The sequence below is a fragment of the Helicoverpa armigera genome, chromosome 17 (assembly GCF_030705265.1).
Source record: "Helicoverpa armigera isolate CAAS_96S chromosome 17, ASM3070526v1, whole genome shotgun sequence".
NCBI classification, from domain to species: Eukaryota; Metazoa; Arthropoda; class Insecta; order Lepidoptera; family Noctuidae; genus Helicoverpa; species Helicoverpa armigera.
The window spans coordinates 9,036,168-9,061,569 of record NC_087136.1 but is presented as its reverse complement, the minus strand read 5'-3'; the positions used below and the strand labels follow the sequence as shown (position 1 = coordinate 9,061,569).

Below are 25,402 nucleotides of genomic sequence, written 5' to 3'. Positions count from 1 at the left end.
AAGTGTTCAACAGATGTTTAAGTTTTTGTAAGGTGACTTAAACCCACCATGTTCCTTCTTAAGCTTTTTATGTACCAGAACCAGTGTAACTCTCTCGAACAATTCTGCGGTACATAGCCACCCATCCAAGGACTGAAAGCGGCAAACGTTGCTTAACCTTATGTGATCCGTGCTGCTATTAGCTTTTTTCTTTTACTTACATAATTCTAAGTTTTATTATTACTAACACAGTTTGGGCCTACTTGCCATCAATAAACAAGTTTATTATTATTACTACCTAGCCACGAGCTCCCTCAATCACAAAACAGATGTTTCCCACCATAAAATGGCTTCTTAAAAAGAGCCTGAAAATCGAGCTTTTACTTAGGACATTAATATTGGCCTGCAACTAGGTTACGGAGGTCAGATGGCAATCGCATAGTGTGAAATATTGATGCAACCGCTATATTTGTAACGTCCTGCTTCTAAATATCTTGTGCGGTCTTTAAAGTGTTCTACTCTTTTATATATGTATTTTAGGAACTTTTAATTATTGGTCAGATCTATTTTGTACCTTCACTCGGGACTGGTTAATGAAAAAAAAATCATAGTCTGGCATAATGAAATCCTATTTGACAAAGTATAGACATGACCCTAATTTAGTCACCTTACACAATAAATGTATTGAAATACAGATATTTTTAGTCTTATACTTAACATTTTCAATCGTACAGGCTGCATGCAAAAAAACAATCATTGCGCATATTCTATGAAAACTGTATAAACCTAAATCGTAGTCGTTCATGAACACAACTTTTATTAATATTACCAAGTGAGCAACAACCGGCCACAACTCACTTCACAAACACACATACAACTTATATTTGTACGAAACTTCGCCTTTGCTCAAATCGCCGACAAACCTCTTTCGAGTACATTGCAAACCTAACGAACATGTAATTACTCCACCTGGCGATAGATGGCGTTACTTGTATATAACCACTTCATAAGCGACGAAAATCTACAAACAATTTTGTTTAGCCACAACTAAATACACAAAAACTTAAAAGTTTTATATATACGGCACTAAAGTATGCACTATATTATATGTACGGGATTCCATAGTCAAGCCTTCAGTCCGCTACGAGCCGTCGTAGCGTTGCTACGAGTCTACGCGACCGCTACGCTGGTATTACATAAACTTAGAACAATGTGATAATGCCGGTAAATAGAAAATATGTGAGAAAAACTTCATTTTTTAACATTGTTATACATTCGTAATTTAGTAAAGTTATAAGTGATTCGTAGGTTGTGTTAGCAGAAGTGATAAGTCGTGATTAAGTAGCGGTTTTCTGTTCCTTCCTTTCGATTTTGGAATCGGAAATAAGGTGAGGAATTATATTTTATCGTTTATGTGAATTTGGCCTTGCCATTAAATCTGAATGGGTTCAACATTTCGAATAATGGTTTTACAGAGATAAATTCTGATGGAAAATGTAGGTATTTTTGTTATTTCAATTTTATTACACGTATTATGTGGTAGATTTAAAATGAATGTTGTATTTAAATAAAAATGAATTTAATTCATTGATTGCTTTGTCTAAATATTTAATGCAGAGTTATTCTTAGATCAAAAAAATATTATAATTTAACAATTAAGTAATTCTTAAGGACACGTTTTATTTTTGCCAGGATACTATTGCTACTCGTTCCTTGTTTAGACAATAGTTTTGCCACATAGAATCGCGTTGTCACAATAACATATTTATACACGATTATATCAATGAGTAAAACGTTGCAGTCAAAACTTGGATCAGTGCAGCTGCTTGCATGATAATCATATTTATTTGTGGATCATTACAAAGGCTGTTATTGTTGTTAACACGTATGAAACATAACACTAGGAAGTGGTGAAAGGGGGGCCCCAAAACGTTTTGGGGGTGTTGGTGCTAAAAGCTAGCCTAGTTTCACTAAACGTTTTTGACTTTGACTTTGAAAATCATCCTTGTCACAACTTTCTTTAGGGTTGGAGCTTGAAGTCTTTTTCTTCCATACTTCTTTGTATTATATTCTTCCAATACTATTCTTTCCAGCCTTATACCCCTTTAAAAACTCCTTTCATCACGACTTAGGTCTTCAATAGCTATCCACGTTCATATCTAAGATCTTCCTGACAACGTGATCCTCATTCCCCCACATTACGTACCATGACAGTTGACTCCACATAGCTTCTCAGTTACCCTGTTAAGACGTTAAGTGGTACATTCGGAATGCCTAGTATGTAAAATTATGTCTGGATTTTAACCTTTAAGTACACGCGTTGTTTATGGTAACGTTTCGTCACGCGTGGGGTCCGGAAGTATCCCCATAAGTATTTTACATTTATACTCCGTATTTTTGAAAAAATCTTAAATATTAATTTAGATTAAAAGAAAAGACATATTAATACGTGTAAAAAGTTTTTATTATTAGCAAAACAATCAGTCTTTACATTGTGAAAAAACATTTAACGAAATAACATCTTGTACATAGCCATTTTTTAAGGCACTTAACTAATGTTCTTAATTTTTTTTTAATTATCAATTTTTGACTAATATATTCCTACTTTCTAATAAAATAGGAAACAAAGAAACGTAATCTAAGGAAAACTAAACGATAATCATACTAATACAAAAAATCACAACCCCTCAATATTACTGTCGGGCGCTGAAGTAAAAAATAATTATTTTGGTTGACATGGTAAACAATAAGTATAATTGCTACTGAATGAGGCTTACGAATAGTTTTTTTGCATGATCTACAAAGATTAGTGCTCTTTTTATCCTTAGACCTTGGACAAATAGAGCACCTCCGCTTCATTTTTGGAGCACTAGACCAGCCTCATCTGAACTAGGCAAAGGCTGTTCTTTGTCGATCAATTTGTATCAATATCTTCACTTTCAGAGTCACTAATATCCTGTAGAATTTGTGCGATGGCGTCTTCTGATATTTGGCGACTCATTTTCGCAGTTTTCAACAGTAATTCTGAAAAAACAACAAATTGAAAAATTTGCAAAGTGAAAAAAGTTACTACGTATAATCACGGGTGGGGTCCACAGGTATCCCCACACGAGTAAAAAATGTACTTACCTTAGCGGCATCGCCACGTACGTCTTACCCGTCGAGAGCGTCGGCGGTGCACTGAGATTAGCCAAAATGGTGCGATCGTAGCTTGTCAATTTGAAAAAATACAGTTAAAAAAGAGCGCGTGGGGTCTGCTTAGACCCCGCCCGTGACGTTAAAGGTTAAAAGAGACTGTGACCTTTGAGTTGGTTTCGGTGTTTCTTAAAGTAGTCAGTAGTTTTAGAAATATGTTTGAGGTTTAAAAGTGATGGTTTTAACCTGTTTGCTAAATAAGTATATTAGTACATGACTTTAAACATAAACCGTCGTACCACAAAAACTTTTAAACGTATGTTGAACACTTGTCTATAAAAAGTGTGGCTGCTAAATGGAACTTATTTCAACGTCATAATTTGTCAGACAAGTGTTCAACAGATGTTTAAAAGTTTTTGTGGGTCGGCGGAAAATGTTTAGGTAATTTAGGTCTTTTTATCAAATGTCATATGTCATCGAAAACAGCTTATTTATAGTGAAAGTTTCACAGATAAATAGACGTTACCTACTTCGTATTTATAATATTAATGTGTATATAAATAGATGACCAATATTATGATATTCTAATTGATATTTAGATAGTTGGGCAAAGGTCACTTTGTTATAAAACGGGTCAGTGTCACAGTTATTGATAACCTGCGGTTAAGAGGGGGCGGGTGTCGACCAGTGTTAAATTACTAAATGGGGATGGATATTAGAAGTTATTATATTAATAAGCTTTAAAATTTTGGAATAATTGTAACATATTTGGAATTAAATGCGAAACATTTAATGATGCATAGCATTATTTAAACTACGTAAAAATTAACTGCCTGACTACAAAAACTTAAATATCTGTTTGACAGGAACTGTGGTTGCAAAGCGAACCATATTTCAACGTCATAAATTGAATTCTTTTACACAGGTGTTCAACAAACGTTTAAAAGTTTTTGTGGTACGACGGTAAAGGTACATCATCATCATTTGTTCATTCAATAACAATTTTCATTGTGTGGAATTACATAATACTTATGCACATTAAAATTTAGATTAAGTATGAATTAATGTGAATAAATGATACCAAAAATAAAAAAATAACAGAGAAATATATTAACATTTATGATTTTGTAACATTACTTAGTTCCGATGTATGATACAGACATTTTTCTAATAAAAAGGCTTTTTACTTTGCTTTGAACAAGTGGGTGTCCACATTAAATCCTTAAAATAATTATATATGTACTGTACATATAGCCGCGAAGTTCAGGCTTTATTCATTACGCCGTGTTCAGAATATTTGGCTCGCTTTTGTGCTCACCTCCTCAAGCGTGAATGCAATACAAAGCGTTTAATTGTGAAAAATTAATTAAATTCCCTGTTTTCGATATTGTATGTATCTATCTATTTTCATCAGGATACGGTTGAGTGGATTTTTTTTTTTTTTTGCCATTATATCAGTTATCAGTTAATTACGAAGAGCCCTATAGATTATAAGGTTAAGCAACGGTAGCTGCGGTCGGTCCGCTGATGGGTGACCATCTGGTCCTAATGGATTCCTCCGTGTTTCGAAATGCTCGATAAATTGGTGGTTGGTTACGGTTCGCTGTCATTTGGACATCTTTGGATTAGAGAATAGGAAGTCTGACAACTAGCCTTATCAAGTTGCCTATGTAACTGGGTTTGCATTTGCTCTATGCAAAGCTCTAGTACTTGGCTGTATCCTGTTAGGCTGGAAGACACCAACATATTAGGGAAAAAGGAAGGCAAAAACTGACATTTTATTTCTTTCCTTTCACTTGTCAGTAAAGGTAGGCGAACCTGTTTGATGCTTTCATCTTCCATACATTTATATCTGCCGTCTTCATAATCCAACTGTCGTTGGTTTGGTTTTCTTTCCTCTATACCAATCCACAATCATACAAAAGCCTTCACAACTATGTTCTTTAACTAAATAATAACATAATAGGTACCCACATAAAGGTGTAAGGTACCTCAACAAATTCATACCGTCTCGGGTTTAAAGAACGCAATTAGTATAAGAATTTATAATTAATTGGCCATTAAATTAACCATTATACTCCCACTTTGAGGAAACACGGTTAATTGCATGTAATTTATTATATGCTGTGAGGTTTTACTTAAAAATAAGTCGGGTTTAAGCTATGAGGATGTAATAAAAACAGGTCTAGTACGAATTGGGGTGCGAATACCAAGGGATTCTCTTTTTAGCCGACTTAAAAAAAAGAAGTTCTTAGATTGACCTGTTTGTCCATATGTGCGTGATTATCTCGCGTTTGGTATAACCGATTTTGTAGCCGTTTTCATCATGGTATTTGTCAGGCTTAGGAGAAGGTTTTGGGTTAAAATCGGTTTTAATTTTTTGAAAAACGTTTTCAGTTATATTAACACTCTCTTTTGGTAACTTATCTTCATATTCAAATTGATTTTCATTTCTTTTAGTACCCCTGTGGTACATTTAACAACAAAAAAAAACTTGCTACAATGATCCTATGAAATAAACTTAAAGAGAGGCAGTTGCTAACCTAATCTACATTTAAAACAAAATTAATAAACTTCTAAGGCAAAAGTGGCAAAAAACTTATAGAAAAGCTCACCCCAATCTGCCAAGCATGAATTATTGCAATATTGTCTCCCAACCCTTCTCGAATCACTTTATACGAATACCACGTTCGGAAATGAAAAATGGATATCGAATAGCTTCTATATAACACGGGCTACATCTATCCGAGTGCGGGGAATAGTGCCTATAAGTAGGAAGCTGGTGAAAGCTGGTCATCATCAGCCTTTATATCGTCCCACTGCTGGGCACATGCCTCCTCTCACACGGAGAAGGATTGAGCGTTAATCACCACGCTTGCTCAATGCGGGTTGGTAATTTCAGACTCTATAGTCCAGGTTTCTAGGTAGACTTAGAAAGTACAAACTTAGATAAGCTGCATTAGTACTGGCTTGACTTGGAATCGAAGTGATACACTTATATTTGAGAGGTTGGTTCTTTACCCATTAGGTCACCATGACTTTCAATATAACTGTAAACTATAGTTTTACATTTATTTCTGTTACCGAGACCATAACAAGAATTGACGCTAAATGGCCGTTGTCTTCATAAAGAGCGCGAAAACTGGAAATCTTTAAACGTTAACTCGTTCTAATTCAATTTCTCCGTTAGATCTTAAGTGAATTATAACAAAGTTAATCTTTTCACTGAACTGCAAACTCTTTTAGATGAGACCATAGTTCAAAACAAAGTTTTGATAAATCTTAGATTTGTCTTTAAAGCGAAACATTTTTATTTTTTCCTTATATTCGGGCACGTCAGTTCGGGTACTTTTCCTTGCAAATATTTAAGGTAAAAAAACACCGATTTGATTAAAATTGTTTACTTAGGAGCAACAAATGGACGGTGGGTCTTTTGCTCAGTATTTTTCGGGCAAAATTACGGTTTTTTGGGTACCCTCTAGATGTAATTACTCTATTGGGCTAAAAGGGCTGCCTTTGGAGCGTAGGGTTGCGTTTTTGAAAAGGCCAGGAGTTCCTTATTGTGACGTGTGTTGAATATGTTTGGGTTGCATGGGTAACGGGTCAGAGTAGGTAAGTACAAATGGATACGCAAAAAGCACCGATTTTTTTCTTATTATCAGTTTAGTATGGCAAAAAGGGTCTTAAAATATTGGAAAGAACGAAAGATTTTCTACTCCGTGATTGTCTAGCTTTTCCCTAAATATTTTTTAAGAGCAACAGCGCAAAAATATTACTACATATTTTAAAACATTTTTAAAGCTAAAATAAGTATGTAGTTGGTTAAACTTCACAAAATGCATCGTTAAAAAACTGCATGTAGGAGTTTTACTGGAACTGAGTTTGACTTTAAACAACGACTTAATCCCTATTAGCTCGGTAACTCCTCTTTTGTTTAATATCTGGTCATGGATAGTTTCATCACTAGTGCTTGGTGATTATAGGCGGATCATACACTGACTGTCTTATACTTACATCCACTCACATACACTTACTGACTCACTTATGGTCTGAGCGTTGAAATTACAATATGATAATTTAAATAAAATTACTTTTACGGGCAGACTGCCCGTGACCACGGATGCTGTAAAGTGTAAAGAATCCGAAAAATTATTAATATTATTTAATCCGAACGGGATTAAATAATATTAATGTAACCGCGATAAAATCCGTAAAAGTAGTTTTTTTATGTCTAATATTTGCGAAAGGGTCAGCATGATAATAAACATGATAATTTGTTAAAATTATAATTTGTTTAAACACAGATTTTAAATCAAGATTTAAAGCAATAGAATACGAAACTTAATGTAATAGTTTATGTAATACACTTAATACGGCTGACAGCACCAACAACAAGTCAGCAGAAGAGTAGGCATTGCCGCGATTTCCAGAAGATTCCGCAGATACAAAGACTGCTCCTGAAAACAAAACGTAGTTGTATGTAAAACAAAAGTCGACCAGAATTATTATTATCAGTCACAGTGGCTACTTTGTTTAAGGAGATCAGCCAGCTGCGGAGGACACAAATATTTAAAGTGATCAAGCATTTGCATGGACAGAGCTGCATTCTCTACACTCCCATAGCCCGATTGGGACTGCAATTCGACACGACACAGAAGGTCAAATGCAGGACCAATACTTAAGTGCTCTCTAAAGCACGGGTACATAAAAGACCAACTTCCAGACTCTGGGCTGATTTATAACAGTTTCTTAAAACCTACAAACGATGGCGGGCTCACTTGGGGATCGAACCCATGAGCCCACGCACAGTAGTCTTCACGATCACTAGACCAACGGGGCCTGTACCTAAGTAACAGCCTTAGGGAGCGACCGATCAAAAGCTGATATCTAGTCTTCCCAAAAGCTATCTGGTTGCCCAGTTACTAAGTCATTGATATCAGGTACGCAGGCACTACATTTAAAACGCTGGTACCCAGCTGCTCCTGGTTTGTACTGTATTATATCTATCTCAACAGAAGTGGGAAAATGCGTAGGCAAAGGCTGGGCATTATGGATGAAGATTGATGGTGAATAATAAACTCTTTAGAAGAATACACGATGAAATACCAACCAACGTCATTTGGGTCCGTTTTTGAAGAAGAACTCGTTCCATAAATTACATCTGATGATCTTTTCCAATTCCTTCTGTTACCAACTGGACGAATTGTCTTTGTATGGGTGTTGCCATCTGTAGGAGTATTTGCGATACGTCTGGTCAAATCTGAATAAATTGTTTCTCTATGTTCGCTACCATCTTTGAAAGTGTGTACAATACGCTTGGTCCCATCTGGATATGTATTCTCTTCATACTTTCCATCTTTAGTAGTGTTTCTGATACGTTTGGTCCCATCTGAATATATATCCTCTTCATACTTTCCATCTTTAGTAGTGTTTCTGATACGTTTGGTCCCATCTGAATATATATCCTCTTCATACTTTCCATCTTTAGTAGTGTTTCGGATACGTTTGGTGCCATCTGAATAAGTACTTTCTTTGTATTCGCTGCCATCTTTTAAAGTATGTACAATACGTTTGGTCCCATCTGAATATGTATTCTCTTCATACTTTCCATCTTTAGTAGTGTTTCTGATACGTTTGGTTCCATCAGAATAAGTACTTTCTTTGTATTCGCTGCCATCTTTTAAAGTATGTACAATACGTTTGGTCCCATCTGAATATGTATTCTCTTCATACTTTCCATCTTTAGTAGTGTTTCTGATACGTGTGGTCCCATCTGGATAAGTTTTCTCTTGATACTCTCCACCATCTTCAGTATTATCTAGACTACGTCTAATTCTAATACACCCACTATTACTTTTAGTGGAGGCATTTTTTGCAATAACACATTTCTCTGTAATATTACTTTCTTCATTAAACTCCTGACCTGAAAAGACGATTTTTTTTTAGATCTTTATATAAAAAGTAGCGAATAATAAAATGTTTATACATAAAACGAGGAATTAATTATTTTAGAGATTTAGAGGTCAAAAAATGTGGAACTGCACAGGCAGATGTTTTCAAAGCTTACCAGTATATGAATTTAAAAAATCTATTTCTAAGTTTAACTCGAAACATGATACGCCACATACATCATAGTCTGAAAAATAAGGGATAAAATACCAACCATCGTCATTTGGGTCCGTTTTTGAAGAACTCGTTCCATAAATTACATCTGATGATCTTTTCCAATTCCTTCTCTTGCCATCTGGACGAATAGTCTCTGTATGGGTGTTGCCATCTGTAGTAGTATTTGCAATACGTCTGGTCCCATCTGAATAAGTTGTTTCTCTATGTTCGCTACCATCTACAAAAGTGTTTACAATACGTTTGGTCCCATCTGAATAAATATCTTCTTGATACTTATTACCCTCTTTATCAGTGTTTTCAATATGTCTGCTCTTATCTGAATAAGTTCTTTCTATATATTTGCTACCATCTTTGAAAGTGTGTGCGATACGCCTGGTTCCATCCGAATATGTATTCTCTTGATATTTTTCATCTTTAGTAGTGTTTTCAATACGTTTGGTCCCATCGGAATAAGTACTTTCTTTGTATTCGCTGCCATCTTTTAAAGTGTTTACAATACGTCTGGAACCATCTGCATATGTGTTCTCTTGATAGTTATTACCATCTTTAGTAGTGTTTACGATACGTTTAGCCCCATCTGTATAAGTTTTCTCTTGATACTCTCCACCATCTTCAGAAATGTCTAGAATACTTCTGATTCTAATAGATCCACCATTACTTATAGTGAAGCCATATTTTGCAACAACACATTTCTGTGTTATTTTTCTTTCTAAATTGACAACCTGGCCTGAAAAAGGCAAAATTAATTTGCAGCAAAATTAAATATGTATATATAAAACGAGGAATTAATTGTTGTAGAGGTCAGAAAATATTAAAAAGAATATTTTAAAAGCTTACCGGTATATGTATTAGAAAAATCTATATCAAAGTTTAATTCGAAAGATGATACGCCACATACAGCATAGTCTGAAAAAATAAATATTAGTATTATGGAGTGCTTTTCAACTTTTTCTTTCTTCAGCTTTGGGAAGGATTTTTTTAAGTTTAGTTTTCCTACAAACCACAGACATGGTGTACTAGTACAGTTTTACCTGTACATGATAAATGACATTATTTGTAAGAAATTAACTGTATAGTTTTTAAAGAAAAACAGACATCTGTTACTTGGGAGTTTGTTGCGCCACTTTTTCCCAGTACTAATACAAAGGAAGTGGTGGGCGTTTTTTGGGGCCATCTCATGTAATTCCGAAGTTTGAATAGTGCTGTTTTGCAGCATACTTTGTATAAACGATGTCTGATTTTGAGGTGGGGCCATCACAATTAGTTAGCTAAGTATCTGTCAAACTTGTTCAAAGTTTTTTGAGTATTGATAGTGCACCATAATATTTGGGGCATTAAAGAACTTTTAAAATTATAATTACCTTGTGGCTGAATTTTTCCTTTGTATAGTGTATAGACCGGGTCGCCTTCAGCCAGATCCAAGTCGAGAGATACACTTTGAGAAATCAATTTTTCACTGAATTGAAATGATGTTTTTCCTCGTTTCACAAATACTTTTTCTGGAATTACAAATAAAAAAAATATAAATAACTAGCTCCGCGGTTTCCCTCGCGTCCCGAGGAACTTACTTCTCATAGTGAAGAGATTTTTTCAAAGCGATTTTACCTTTTATAACAAAATTGAACAATAAAATGTTTTCTATATTAAAAACGTGTATAAGAATAGGTGCAAGCACAAAGTGCCCAAAATAGGCCGCTACCGGCATCGCCGCAAAAAGTCTCTTTAGACATTTTTTTTATTTCAGAAAACGCTCCTCAAATTAAAAAAAATAAACAGTTAGCCAATAGTGTAGTTAACAATTGTAAACTTACCTGCACTTCCATGTATGACTTTAAAGCCAGGGTTCCGACCGTTTGGTACATTCTTGAATGTCACATTAATAGCCAGTGAATCTCCTGATTGGTAATTAAAGTTTGGAGGTGGTACTGCAAACAAAAAGTACCATTAATACACATCAGAACACAAAACCGTCCCTCTCCACAGCCGTCACTAAAGATTGAGCGTTAATCACCACGTTTGCTCAATGCAGGTTGGTAACTAGAAGCAGTAGTGCAAGTTTCCTCGATTTTTTTTTTCTTTCACCTTTAAACAGTCATTGGTCCATAATATAGAAAGGACGCACAAAATTAGGATACCGGAAATGGTACTTGCATGACCTGGAACTAAACCTACACCACTCATATTTGAGTTGTTGGTTCTTCACCCACTAGGCTCAACGCAGAAAAGGAATTTTTAAAGGTGGCGCGGGGCGTCGTGACGCGCTTTTATCCTACAGATCGTTGTATCTTACCTTTGTTTTGTCTGTAACAAACGCGCCTTAGCATTGCGATACGCGTGCGTCGATGGCGCGTTTAAAAAAAAACGTGGTCTGCATAGGCCCTTTACAACCATTATTAATACATAATTGTAAATTAGAAGATGAAGAAATCATAAAATATATATTTCCGAACTACCGACTCAAAATATAATAGTTATGAAATATGCAGTAAAAAATACTTACGTATGTTTAAATGTAAAGGGTCATTTGGCACCGCGAAACAAGAAATTAAGGATGGAATTACAAAAGCAGCAAAGAATTTAAACATTTTTAGATCACACACGCACAATGAAAAATCTACGTTTTTTATGTTATAAGACGTTTCACATGACACAACTTTTCATGAAATGAATACATTTTGTGGCAAAAATTAGTTTTTATAGTATGTGTAAACTTCCCTACAACTATTTTTGTATTTTTTTCCTTGTAACAATTGTTCCGACATCACATCAAAAGCTATACTTTAATATCAAGAAGTATACAAATAAACTATACAAACTATAAATTGGTTAATTTATACGATTATGATTTTGTTTTTAAGATCTACTGATGTACCCTAAAAATATGAGTTAAAGAAAACACAAATTTTGTCTTTATTTTCAACCTTTTACGTTTGTAATGAAGGCAAATACCTATATAATATGAAATCTATACTAATATTATAAACAGAAAAACTTTGTTTGTTTGTTTGGTTGGTTGTAATGGATAAACTAAAAAACTACTGGACCGATTTTAAATATTCTTTCACCATTAGAAAGCTATATTATCTGCGAATAACATAGGCTATAATTTATCCCGGTGCGGGCAGTAGCTCCCACGGGATGCGGGTGAAACCGCGGGAAGACGGCTAGTATGGTAATATAGAAGACAAATTCGCTAAAATGATCATCAACAAAAGTTGCGTTGCTCCATGGAAGTCTTGGAACATCTAAAGATTTCTTTCAACGAATACAGTTTCGCTTATTTTATAAATCAGCAGCAAATCTTTATTTAGTCCTAATGCTAAAAATATTATATCTCGCTGCTGGAGTTCAAACTTTAGATAAACAGTGGCAAAAAAGGTTATCTACCAAGTACAGGCGGGACATTCCTGTTGATAAAATTCATAGTTTTCTTACATTAATAAGCTCGACGGATAATTATAATCGGTGACTATGCCGGTCCCACAAGATTCTTCTAGTCTAATCCTATTAAGAGGTTGACAGCACCCAAAATACGTACGAGAGAGAAAGAGAGAGAGAGGGATGCCCGTTGACGCGACGTTCGTAACGTTTGTAACATACATAAAATTAATAGCTTTAAAATGAGTTGAGTAGTCAAAAATAAAAAAAAATAACCAAGTTCTGTATTCACATTATGGACTCGTTAATGTTACACATTTTATTAATGTACGTTGATAATTAATACAGATTATTTTTGTTGGAAGATCATTTTAAGAGGAAAGTTTACAGTTTTTTGTATCGAGAAAACTTTACGAGAACATGTTTTGAAATTAACAGGGTTCTCAGAAATATGTTCAAGGTTAATATTTATTTTTTTCGCCGTCAAAAACTGTTTGAGACAAGGCAATTCGGGCTGTCAGCGCCTTAAAACGGCATGATGTTGCTGGCTTACGGCTGTTCCCAATATTCTATCTATCTCTTACTTGAGATAAGAATGTGACGTTAGTCGTAGGTAGGTACTGGCACTCTGACGCCAGTCTAACCAAGGGGTATTGGGTTGCCCGGGTAACTGGGTTGAATAGGTCAGATAGGCAGTCGTTCCTTGTAAAACACTAGTACACAGCTGCATCCGGTTAGACTGGAAGCCAACCCCAACTTGGTTGGGAAAAGGCTCGGGAGATGTGAAGAAGATCGACAGTTATATAGAATATTCGAAACAAATCCACGCCTATACATATAGGTTTTTGATTCAGTTAGGCAGTACATTATCGATTTAATCATTTCGACAATTTCGCCATCTATTTTTCCCGTGGTTTTACCCGTGTTCTGACGCAACTTCTTTTAATTTGGTGTTTCATTTATTTCATCACTATTGAACTTATTTAAATCGTTTGACTTAGTAAAGTTATTTTAAGAACCAACACGAATTACGCCCTCTTCAACCTGTTTGGATACTATATTTAGATATTGTAACATTTGTAAAGCCACAGAAACTCTAATAACCAACGGAACATTTCTCGGTTATATATTTTTTTTCTTTTTTTTTCTTGTCTTTTCTTAATGCAATCTGTTTCATGTGAACATTGAGCATAGGGTTATGAACTTAAAAAAACTGTGTCTTGTAGGGCAGTCAGTCCAGTAACAGGTATCTTTTATGTTCAATGGATCCCTATCACTCTCTAAGAGTCTTTCTCCTTAGTCTCCTGAATGGAAGGCTCACTAACTGCGCAGTCAGAATGTTTGGATAGTTCTCCAGTCTATTCCTCTAGGACTTCATTGAGTGTTTGATCTCTTCTTGGACTGTCCTGATCTCAAGGTCGTAGTGTAATTGCTGATTTGTTACAAACCATGGAGTGTCTACGATTATCCTCAGGATTTTGGACCAGAACCTCTGGAGTATTTCCAGGTTCTAAGTGGCAGCTGTGCCCCGTAGTTGGATTCCGTAAGCTTTGAGAAAAGTATTTCCATAAATTTCGACAATACAGGCAGTAAACGAATCGGTCTGTAGGATGATGTTTCTTCGGGCGCTTTACCAGGTTTCAGAACCATTTTGATTTCGGCTATCTTCCATTGCGTTGGAAGATGCCTTTGGTCAGCATGCAATTAAATAGTTGCGTCAATAAGTGAATTTCTATCAGCTAATTCTCGAAGGATTTTTGCAGTAATTAAATCGTATCCCGGAGCCTTTCCTTGTTTTAGGGTTTTAATTGTTTCTCTAACCTCACACTTCTCGATCCTTTTAATTGGTGGGTCAAGTTGGTAAGGTTTATTAAGGAAGTATGTGAGATACTCACTACTGGTGACCTCGATGGATTTGGCTGAAAGACGTCATCCAAATGGGAAGGATAATATTTTGGTTTGTACCTTGGTTGAAAATAATACTTTTAGAAGTGTCGGTCTAAAACATATTTGAACCTTTAACTTTAAAGGTAAAATTGTATCCATAGCTACATAAAGCGTTGCGGGTTAATATGGTGATATTCTCAGAATTGGATTGGAATTAAAAAAAAAAACTTTCTGTGTATATCGCATTTATTTTTAATGCAGGAGTGGACAACAGCTAGTAAAGTAATACAAAACCGTTGAACCTACCGCAATGAATTATTACAATAAAAAGAAAATTGATGACTGTGATCAGAACATGTATGTAATATAACAATATTAAATCAATCAATAAATGATAAAGACATAAACAGTCACACGCACATACACATGCACATACACACATACACACACAGTTTTCAACTTTACATTGTAGATTGAGTATCCTTGTTTAAATATAAAATTATAACTTATTTGCCTATCTAACTACTTTAGTCTTAGACATAACAATAATAAGTAATATAGCTAATTACAGCTTCCTCTCTCCTAACTTACTTATTTTGCTGTGCCCGACAGGGTCCATGTGAACTATTTATAAGTATTACACCTAAGAATACATGTGAAAAGCAATAAAAGAATTGAGTAAACTTAATGTAATAGTTTATGTAATACACTTAATACGGCTGTTAGCACCAACAACATGTCAGCAGAAGAGTATGCACTGACACGATTTCCAGAAGATTCTATAGATACTAAAACTGCTTCTGAAAACAAGAAGTTGTTGTATGTAATAAAAAAGGCGTCCAGACTGATTAATATCAGCAACAGTGGCTATTTTGTTTAAGGAGATCAGCCAGCTGCGCAAGATATAAATATTTAAAGTGATCAAGCATTTGTACGGACAGAGCTGCACTCTCCATTCCTTCACTCTCATAACCCGATAGGACTGCAATTCGACACGACACAAGAGATATTATGTATACCTCAACATAAGTGGGAAAATGCGTAGGAAAAGGCTGAGCATTATGGATGAAGATTGATGGTGAATAATAAACTCTTTAGAAGAATACACGATGAAATACCAACCATCGTCATTTGGGTCCGTTTTTGAGTAAGAACTCCTTCCATAAATTAAATTTGATGATCTTCTCCAATTCCTTCTGTTACCATCTGGACGAATAGTCTCTCTATGCGTATTGCCATCTGTAGTAGTATATTCAATACGTCTGGTCCCATCTGAATAAGTTGTTTCTCTATGTTCGCTACCATCTACACATGTATTTATAATATGTTTGGTCCCATCTGAATAAGTATCTTCTTGATACTTATTACCCTCTTTATCAGTGTTTTCAATATATCTGCTCTTATCTGAATAAGTTTTTTCTGTATATTTGCTACCATCTTTGAAAGTATGTACAATACGTTTGGTCCCATCTGAATATGTATTCTCTTCAAACTTTCCATCTTTAGTAGTGTTTTCAATATTTTTGGTTCCATCTGAATAAGTACTTTCTTTGTATTCACTGCCATCTTTTAAAGTATTTACCACATGCCTGGTCCCATCTGAATGAGTATTCTCTTCATACTTTCCATTTTTAGTAGTGTTTTTAATACGTTTGGTCCCATCTGAAAAAGTTGTTTCACTATATTCGCTACCGTCTACAAAAGTGTTCACAATACGTTTGGTCCCATCTGAATAAGTATCTTCTTGATACTTATTACAATCTTTATCAGTGTTTTCAAAATGTCTACTCTTATCTGAATAAGTAATTTCAATATATTCGCTACCATCTGTTAATTTGGATACCACATGCCTGGTCTTATCTGAATATCTATTCTCTTCACACTTTTCATCCTTAGTAGCGTTTTCATTACATTTGGCCCAATCTGGATAAGTTTTCTCTTGATACTCTCCACCATTTTCAGAAATGTCTAGAGTACTTTTGATTCTAATAGTTCCACCATTACATTTAGTGGAGCCATATTTTGCAGCAACACATTTATCTGTTATATTACTTTCCACATTAAACACCTGACCTGAAAAGATGAATATTTTTTTTCCGATTATTTATATAAAAAGTAGTGAATAATACAAAAAATATACATAAAACTAGGAATTAATTAATTATTTTAAAGGTAAGAAAAGATTTAACAGCACAGGCAGATGTTTTCAATGCTTACCAGTATATGAATTTGAAAGATCTATATCAAAGTTTAATTCGAAAGATGATACGCCACATACAGCAATGTCTGAAAAGTAAATATTAGTATTATGGAGTGCTTTTGACCTTTTTCTCTTTTCAGATTTAGGAATTTTCCTACAAACATGGCACAATTTTGTATTGAAATTATAATCATTAAGATGTTTTTTTTATACAAAAGTCAGACATGTGTTTCTGGGGTGTTACTTGCGTTTTTGGGATTGCGTCATGTAATTTTGTAGTTCAAAAAGTGCTGTTTTTCAGCCTTTGAATAAGCGATTTCTGATTTTGATTTTGAGGTGGGGTCATTACAATTAGTTAGCTATGACAGAGCATCTGTCAAACTGGTTCAAAGTTTTTGGGTACTGATAGTACCATTATATTAAAAGTTATATGAGAGTGCAGGAATAGGGAGTGCACCTGTGTCTGCGCAAACGCTCGTGCACTATATTTGTCCTGCGCAGCTGGCTGATCTCCTTAAATGAGAACAGCCGCCGTGGCCGAAACTGGCCATGGACGCCATGTTACATTACATATTAAAAGAATGTTAAAGAAGTTTTTAAATTATAATTACCATGCGGCTGAATTTCTCCTTTGTATAGTGTATAGACAGGGTTGCCTTCAGACAGATCCAAGTCGAGAGATACACTTTGAGAAGTCAATTTTTCATTGAATTGAAATGATGTTTCTCCTCGTTTCACAAATACTTTTTCTGGAATTATAAGGAAAATAATTTTAAATTACTAACTGTTTTCCGCGGTTTCACTCAGTTATCCCATGGTTTAGGTAACAATTGTGAACTTACCTAAATTTCCTTGCATGACTGTAAAGCCAGGGTTCCGACTGTTTGGTACATTCTTAAATGTCACGTTAATAGCCAGTGAATCTCCTGATTTGTAATAAAATTTTGGAGGTGGTACTGAAAAAAATAGACCATTAATATACATTCCAACATAAAAACGACTCACTCCTGGGCACAGCTCTCCTCTCACACAGCTTATATAAGAATTGAGCGTTAATCACCACGTTCGCTCAATGCGGGTTGGTAACTCAAAGTTGTAATTCAGGTTTCCTCGAGATGTTACCTTTAATTATTAATTGGTCTCGAAAATATACACCATCCACACCATCACACCACTCATATTTGAGAGGTTGATTCTTCACCAAATACCCGATATAAGTAGTAAAAAATACTTACGTATATTTAAATGTACAGGGTTATAAGGCACCGCAGAACACATTTTAGATCAACTCAGACACACACAGCGCAAAATCCAAGTTTTTTTATGTTATAAGACGTTTCACATGACACATCTTTTCATGAAATGAATACACACTGTGGCAAAAGTTTGTATTTATAGTATGTGCAATATAGCTCAACAGTTAGTTTTGTATTTTTTCCTTATAACAATTGTTCCGATATCACATCAAATGCTATACTTTATATGAAGAAGTATACAAAAATAGAACACCGATAAAAGAATTAAGTTAATTTATCCGATTATGATTTTGTTTTTAGGATTTACCGATGTATTTATGAGGTTAAGAAAACACAGATGTTGTCTTTATTTTCAACCTTATGCATATGTAATAGAAGACAAATTCTTTAGAATCATCAACAAAAGTTGGTTGCATTGCTCCATAGTAGTCATGGAACATCTTAAGATTTCTTCTCATCATCTAGCATATCTACATATTTTTTAGTTTCAATTTTGTGTAATGCTAGGCTGTGCTAAAAATAGTATATCTCGCTGGAGTTCAAACTTTAGATAAACAGTGTCTAAAAAGGTTATCTACCAAATATAGTAAGGAGACATTCCTGTTGCTTAAATTCATATTGTTCTTTCATTAATCGGTGACTAATGCCCGTCCCACTAGATTATTTCTGTCTAAACCGTCAAAACAGCAGATAGCCACTGGTTTACGGCTTTTCCTAATATTCTCATCATCATCATCATCATCTTAGCCATAGGACGTCCACTGCTGAACATAGGCCTCCCCCTCACATCTCCACAGATACCTGTTGAAAGCGACCTGCATCCAGCGTCTTCCGGCAACTTTTATAAGGTCGTCTGTCCCAATATTCTATCTACGTCAATTTTAGGGGGGCTAATGTCAAATTCTATCTTTAGGCAAAACAACAGATAGAATATTGGGAAAGAATCCACGCCCACATATATAGGCATAGGTTTCTAATTAGATTTAATTAGAGGAAATACATCATCTATTAAATTATTTAAATAATTTTGTCACCAATTTTTTCCTGTTGTTTTAACCGTGTTCTGACGCAAGTTTGAATTTGGCGTTTCATTTATTGTACAAAACTAACAAACAAGCAGTCATTTCTATATTTACCGAGGTAGGTTACTTTTATTCTTCTCCACAAGTCAAGCCTTGTAGACTATTCTAGGTAATATTATGAATGCAAAAGGACTTTATTTTCACTTCATCAAAATCCCTTTTAAGTTTCAAGCCTTTACTGATCCGATTTAAATGAAATTCAGTAAAAATAATCTATACTAGTTTAGACTCTACACTGTCTGCACTATCTTCGTACCTAAACCAGGAAAGATAACCTGGTATTCAGCTGTCCCCCAGTTAGACTGGGACCCGACCCCAACATAGTTAGGAAAAAGCTTGGCAAATGTACCACAGCCGCTTTTAGAAGCTCAATTTTAAAACAGTTTTTCTAAAACCTAAGTGGCTTAACAGTCTACTAGACTATATGAAAAGAGGTCGCTCGATACAGAATATTTTAGGCAGCTTTTGGACACAGTAATTGAACGGATTTCTGGTACAAAAGATAAGAATAGAGAGTAGGATTTAAAGGTAATATTTTATGCTTTTGAGCTATCTGACAGTGATATTAGAATAGGTTTTATGTTCTGTACCCTGATATTTTGTTAGATAGGTAGACGAATAAAGAAGAAAGATACAATTTTACAGACTTTTTTGATTTGCTTACTATTTTTTAGTAAATTAGACACAATTTCTTGCATAAAAGACCTTGATGTCTTCAATGTGACCTTTCAGGTATGTGAGGAGTTATAAATAGAATTATCACATATAGACTGTACTTCTCTCTGCCATTCAAAGGTCACAATAATTGACTGAAGGTGTCATTGATCTTTTTGACTTTTTTATGACGTCACAAATCACTAAGTTATTTCGGTCAATTGCTAATAATTATATCGATGGCGCGTCTATTTGATTGTGCTGTTGACAATTAGAACTAATTGGGTAGTCGTTACTGCTACTTTTTGCTTTAAATAACTGTCATTTTCGTGAATAATGATCAGTTGGTAGACAATGTGGTTAGTCTATATCAAATATTATTTTATTAAAACAATGTGTAGAGGAATATGATGATGAAATATACAAATGAAGGCATGTAGGTATACTCTTTAGGGCATCCGTTCGAATGACATACATAACCAGAACTCGGATAAGCAAATGTGACTCAGACCAACACTAAAGAGACGAGTGATGAAATACTTGGTAAGTAACCTTACCATGCAACTTACAATGGGTTTGCATCACCCACCATCGTCAACATAAGCCTGCGCGCACACCGCAGACTAGTCGGCCCTTACTAGGTATTTTTTTTGAAAATCGTGAATTCAATCACACTTTTTAGCCGGTCTGATATCGAACAAATACCTAACCGACGTTAGTTGTGTACGTCTAGCTGTCGCAATTGCGGCTGCTGAGCATAAGGTCTCGGGTTCAATTCCCGGTTGGGGACGAAATCACTTTGTGGATTTGCGAAACTTTCACAAAGCAGTCCGGAGCCTGGAAGTTGGAGATTGATACACCCGTGGATCGGAGAGCACGTAAATGTCGGTCCTGCACCTGATCTCTCTCCGGTCGTGTCGGATTGCCGTCCCATCGGGTTCTGTGTCGTAGTTACACAGCCAACTGTCAGTAGCCAGAACTTCGTATTTTTTCAGCAGGGTGTACCACTTGCAAGTGAGATGGAGATTGGAGCAATACAATGTTGATTTACCCCTTTATTTGTGGGAAATCATCAAATGATCCAGCTGTAGCGTGCCAGACTCTTGCTGACTAAAACCCACCATGTTCTTTCTGACATAGAGATCTTTAGGTAACGCCCCTCTTACACTTTCAAAAACTGGAATATGAACTACATTATCTCAAAAAAATTACTTCCAATATTTATGACGCAACAATTTCCTATATGTCACCGCAGTTCCGCAGAATCACGTGCAAACGATTTATCTCTTCTCAAATATTCGGTCATGGAAATTGCAAGAAAAGTGCTATGTTCGGGCCCCTTTACAAACGCGCTTAATATTAAAAAAAGTTTCGACTCAATATTTTGGGGACCATTGGTAGCAGGTGCTTTGGTACCCAGACGTCATATTAAAAAAATATATAGGCTTTTGCATACGAATTTGAGAATAGAGAGCAATTAAAAAAAAACACCTTTTGAGGTTTATTTTCTTGAAGTCACATTATAAGTACCTGCTTTACATCGGGTGAGTAAGATAGTTGCCTATATAGAAGAGCAAAAAAGTATTGTTTTGAAAACGTCTTTTCGATTAAATTGTTCTATAACGGTGTCAATCAATAGCAGATTTATACACGCACGATTTCGTATTTTATATAAGGCCCTTCAAAAGAGCTTCATTTACAAAAAAATGAACAACAAATACGATTTAAAGACTTTCGTAACCCATCGACATAACGATCATTCGATTGAACGATTCCGATACGAATAAAAAAACTCCCAAACTCAAATATAAAAGTACAAACCATAAAAATGTAGGTATTAAACGTTCTGTAATAAATAATTTATAGTCTTACCCGCTTCCGTTGGTTGATAAAAGTTTCATGAAAACCCGGAACGTATGGGTTTTTGTAACCATAACGTGTAAGCACGTATTACTTATCAATACGATAGATATATTTTGGGATCATATTTTTTATAAAGTTGATGATTTCGGGTTTCATTGCGGTGTAAAAGAAAATGGAGTGAGACGGATGTTTATTTTTCTGTGGGCTTTTTTCATGGTATGGGATAATGTTTAGTTGGGTGCAGTTTATTTGTAGCGGTAGTTCTTTTTTTTTCTTTTCTTTTTTGAGTTATTGTACTTCAAGGACTTCACTGAAATTAATGATTTAAAAACATACCTGCATTATCATCATAGTTTAAGTTGAACTATTGTTGGAAAGTTACCGTCATAATATTAAGAACACGTTGCCATTTCATTCATCGATTTTAGAACAACAAAAACTGCAAGAACAAGCGTTCGTTTTTCTTACAAAAAGCTGTTGCACCTTGGTGGTCTATAAAAAAAAAAACAATTGAATAACTAGTTTCCCCACAAAACGTGCTAACACCAACATAATCGCAAACCCATTAATGTTTCAAACATGATTGATGGGCATCGACCATTTTATCTTTATCTCTGTACAAACAACACATACAAATCCGAACGATGTTCCATTCAATCGGGAGTGGTAAATGTATGCGCATACATTCAACCTCGTTAGAGTCCCACTTTCAATCGACCACGGATATCGATGTTTCAAGATGAGCTATTGTGCTCGAGTGAGCGTTTGCGTACGGGAATAAAATGGCGGCAATTAAAATTTTTCGGTTTGGGTTCAGGTTGGATCTGAGTATATGGAGGTTATATAGTTTGCGTTTGAAGCTTCATGGGCTGACTCCAATTTTGACTTTGGTATTCCAATGAAAAATGTAGCGATGCTAATATTATAAATGTGAAATGGTTAACTCAATGTTTGTCTCTTGGAAACAGAAGTAACCTTCTTATTATCGTATAAAGTATCTGAAGAAGTACCTATCATTATACTATTTAGAAGAACTCGACAATTTTACGGAAAAACCCGTTTGTTAAATCGAGTACTTACATAATAAATTGTAGGTACAGCCGTCAACGGTAAAAGACAGTTTAAAAATGCCCCATCCAGCAATCCTACATCCCTTACATCAGATTATTCCAAAGAATATCGGGAATTTATATTCTAACGATGGCCAGTAATTGGAATTTTATATTGGACCGTGTTCGATCGCGTCAAGTCCCGTCCTGCATAATTAGGGAAACAAATTTTACTACACAGGTAGCACAGATTACAAAGATTATCGACGGGACGGCCATTTCACAAATTATTATTTTAATATGATAAATTGACATAAAAGTGTCGTGGAATCTTTATTAAAAGCGACTAAATTAGATTTTGGGATGACAGTTTTTTAGCACGTTAACGCAGTTGTTTTCGTGTTTAAAAGTCGGTTTTTATTGTGATGGAAATGAGGTATAAATAAGTATACAATGTAAAATGTTATTGGTGAAAGATGATGTAGATATGGCACGTTTCGATTTTTCCACGTTTTCAGTGACAAATCCCATTGATCATCCTCCGAGCCTTTTTCCCAAACTACGTTGGGGTCGGCTTCCAGTCTAACCGGATGTAGCTGAGTACCAGTGCTTTACAAGGAGCGACTGCCCTATCTGACCCCCTCAACCCAGTTACCCGGGCAACCCAATACCCCTTGGTTACACTGGTGTCAGACTTACTGGCTTCTGACTACCCGTAACGACTGCCAAGGATGTTCAATGACAGCCGGGACCTACAGTTTAACGTGCCATCCGAAACACAGTCATTGGCGTCTAAGATATACTTAGAAAGTACATACAAACTTAGAAAAGTTGCATTGGTACTTGCCTGACCTGGAATCGAACCCGCGCCCTCATACTCGAGAGGTTGGTTCTTTGCCCACTAGGCCACCACGACAAATCCCATTGATGACTGTCAAAATTCACTCTGTTACTCATTTTTGTAAAATAATGTCTTATTCAACCAGCAGGCTCTCCAACATATGTACATGAACATACACTTAACACCAATAATTCCATCAATCTGAAAACTGTAACCCGTAATATATTTCTCACCTAAAATGTAAGTTTTCATATAACTATGTACCACTATGTGAGAGGCAAGAAGCAGTAACATTAAATTGATCGTGTGACATTCCTGCATTGGAGAAAAATCTGAGTCCCAAGAGATTGGTGCAATGCAGTGTAAGCCAATGCATTTTAGTTATCAAAAACCTTATTCATTTTCTTACCCAAATAAAAATATTTGAAATATTCATTTCTATTTCACACTTTTAAAAATCTTCAATAAAGGCTTCGTCAATATTCATTGCCAAAGTGGTTTTTATTTCTCTCTGATCAAACTTGTTGCACGGTTCCAAAAAATGATAAAAATACCCTATTATTGTTCTCTACACATACCAATTCGTTGTTTCCAACAGAAGCACGTATGGCATAAATGAGGTATATTAATTTTGCATAGAAGTAGTGATACATTACATACATATCCCTTATATTATTACTATGGTACTATTCTCCAACTACCTTCCACAGGTCAGATGGCAACCCCTCTATTATAATATTGATATTCAGCTACATCTCAGAGTAGGTTCCTGCTCACACTGGAGACTAAACAGTTGCCGAACAGTTGACCCGATGGTGGTCAATTTTGTTTTACAGGAAGTTTTGGTTCCAATCAAAGTTTTCAGTCGGTCTGATACCGGCTAAATACCTAATGTGCGTACGACCATTCATCTTCATACTGATTTATGAGCCCAAACAAACTATCGGCCGACTAAAAGTTTGCAGTTTGCGGTTACTGTAAGATTGCAAGTCAAACTAGTGCAAGTCAGCCCCGAAATGGTGTTTGAATATTATAACGTTCGAGATGCAACTACGTAGTGATGATCCCACTGACATATCGATATCGATAGATAGATGATTCAGTGTATTGAATGATCTCAATAGCTCGATAATGATTTGCTGGCAGGGTCATCGGCTACAAGTATCATTGAACTACCCTCACGATCTTTAGAAATCGATTCAATGCTATTCATAATCAACTGATCCCTTCACTATTTAATACCGATCTATGAGACTAGAGCGTACGCAGAAATACTGAATGAAAATCAGGCATTAATGATGTTTATTTCAGATGCAATCGTTTTTAGCCTTAAAAAATATATTACAATTGAAAAAAACAATTATTATTATATTTAAATAATTTCATCTTCGATTTTGGACATTGTGATAAAATCAAATCACTGATATTTGTCACTAAAATATACACTTTTGTATCAATAAGTTGTCGTAATGTACAGTGGTCAAAACGCAAATCAAGCAACACAAAATGCAAATTAGCTTTACAAATCTCAACAGCCAACGCGAACTGATAACGTCAAACAGATTCTGATGTACCACGCAACATATTCGAAATCACGTCATAGGTACAATAGTCCCCGCAATGCATAAAATTCAACAAATTACTGTCGTTGGCCCACAACCATTTCAACTGTCATGTACGCACACTATGTAGGCTGAGAGCCCGTGATTGGGAGAACTTCGTTAATTTACAGGTTGATTTGTTTAAGTGATCCATTAGGCGTGATTGGTTACTAGCGAGTTTTGCTGTTGTTGCTTAGAAAGATTATTAAGAATGTTTTTTTTCCTCTCATTCATAGATCACAGGTTTCTGTCATACAAGAATATTAATTTATTTTTAAATATTCGTAATTTGCACACATATTTATAAGACCGAGTCGAGTTGGCCGAGACGTCGTTCGGGAAAATAGAGGT

At 35.3% G+C, this 25,402-nt stretch overlaps 3 protein-coding genes and 1 long non-coding RNA gene across 5 annotated transcripts in view; 1 reads left to right on the top strand and 3 right to left on the bottom strand.

Moving 5' to 3' along the window:
* The first annotated feature begins 1,119 nt into the window (after positions 1–1,119).
* The window catches only part of LOC110384298 (limbic system-associated membrane protein), a 135,526-nt gene continuing 111,243 nt past the window's right edge, over positions 1,120–25,402 (top strand). The window contains exon 1 of the mRNA XM_064039008.1: positions 1,120–1,367. The gene's annotated coding sequence lies outside the window, so the exon portion shown is untranslated. The remainder of the gene's footprint in view (positions 1,368–25,402) is intronic.
* LOC135118048 (uncharacterized) lies at positions 7,387–10,495 on the bottom strand. The gene is made up of 4 exons (XM_064038974.1): positions 10,345–10,495; positions 9,278–9,967; positions 8,225–9,037; positions 7,387–7,571 (listed from the first exon to the last, which is right to left on the bottom strand). Exons 1-4 carry the CDS (start codon positions 10,493–10,495, stop codon positions 7,456–7,458), a joined length of 1,770 nt encoding a protein of 589 aa, XP_063895044.1. The 3' UTR covers positions 7,387–7,455.
* LOC135118020 (uncharacterized) lies at positions 10,608–11,918 on the bottom strand. The gene is made up of 3 exons (XR_010277312.1): positions 11,741–11,918; positions 11,052–11,165; positions 10,608–10,739 (listed from the first exon to the last, which is right to left on the bottom strand). It is a non-coding gene; the product is annotated as an uncharacterized LOC135118020 (long non-coding RNA).
* Positions 14,734–18,061, bottom strand: LOC110384276 (uncharacterized). Of its 2 annotated transcripts, none has more exons than XM_064038869.1 (6): positions 17,941–18,061; positions 17,548–17,661; positions 17,317–17,454; positions 16,723–16,791; positions 15,628–16,578; positions 14,734–15,305 (listed from the first exon to the last, which is right to left on the bottom strand). In XM_064038869.1, exons 1-6 carry the CDS (start codon positions 17,981–17,983, stop codon positions 15,190–15,192), a joined length of 1,431 nt encoding a protein of 476 aa, XP_063894939.1. In that variant the 5' UTR covers positions 17,984–18,061; the 3' UTR covers positions 14,734–15,189. The 2 variants fall into 2 exon arrangements, with proteins under 2 accessions (XP_063894939.1, XP_063894940.1); XM_064038870.1 differs by having other exon boundaries at positions 14,734–15,302.

Coding starts and splice junctions, on each gene's coding strand:
- LOC135118048 (XM_064038974.1), bottom strand. CDS start 10,495: ATGGCCCCACCTCAAAATCAGACATCGTTTATACAAAGTATGCTGCAA. Junction 9,038..9,277: donor AACGGACCCAAATGACGATG/GTTGGTATTTTA, acceptor TCGTCTTTTCAG/GTCAGGAGTTTAATGAAGAA. Junction 7,572..8,224: donor AACGGACCCAAATGACGTTG/GTTGGTATTTCA, acceptor TTTTGTTTTCAG/GAGCAGTCTTTGTATCTGCG.
- LOC110384276 (XM_064038869.1), bottom strand. CDS start 17,983: ATGTGTTCTGCGGTGCCTTATAACCCTGTACATTTAAATATAC. Junction 17,455..17,547: donor AGTCATGCAAGGAAATTTAG/GTAAGTTCACAA, acceptor TTATAATTCCAG/AAAAAGTATTTGTGAAACGA. Junction 15,306..15,627: donor AACGGACCCAAATGACGATG/GTTGGTATTTCA, acceptor TCTTGTTTTCAG/AAGCAGTTTTAGTATCTATA.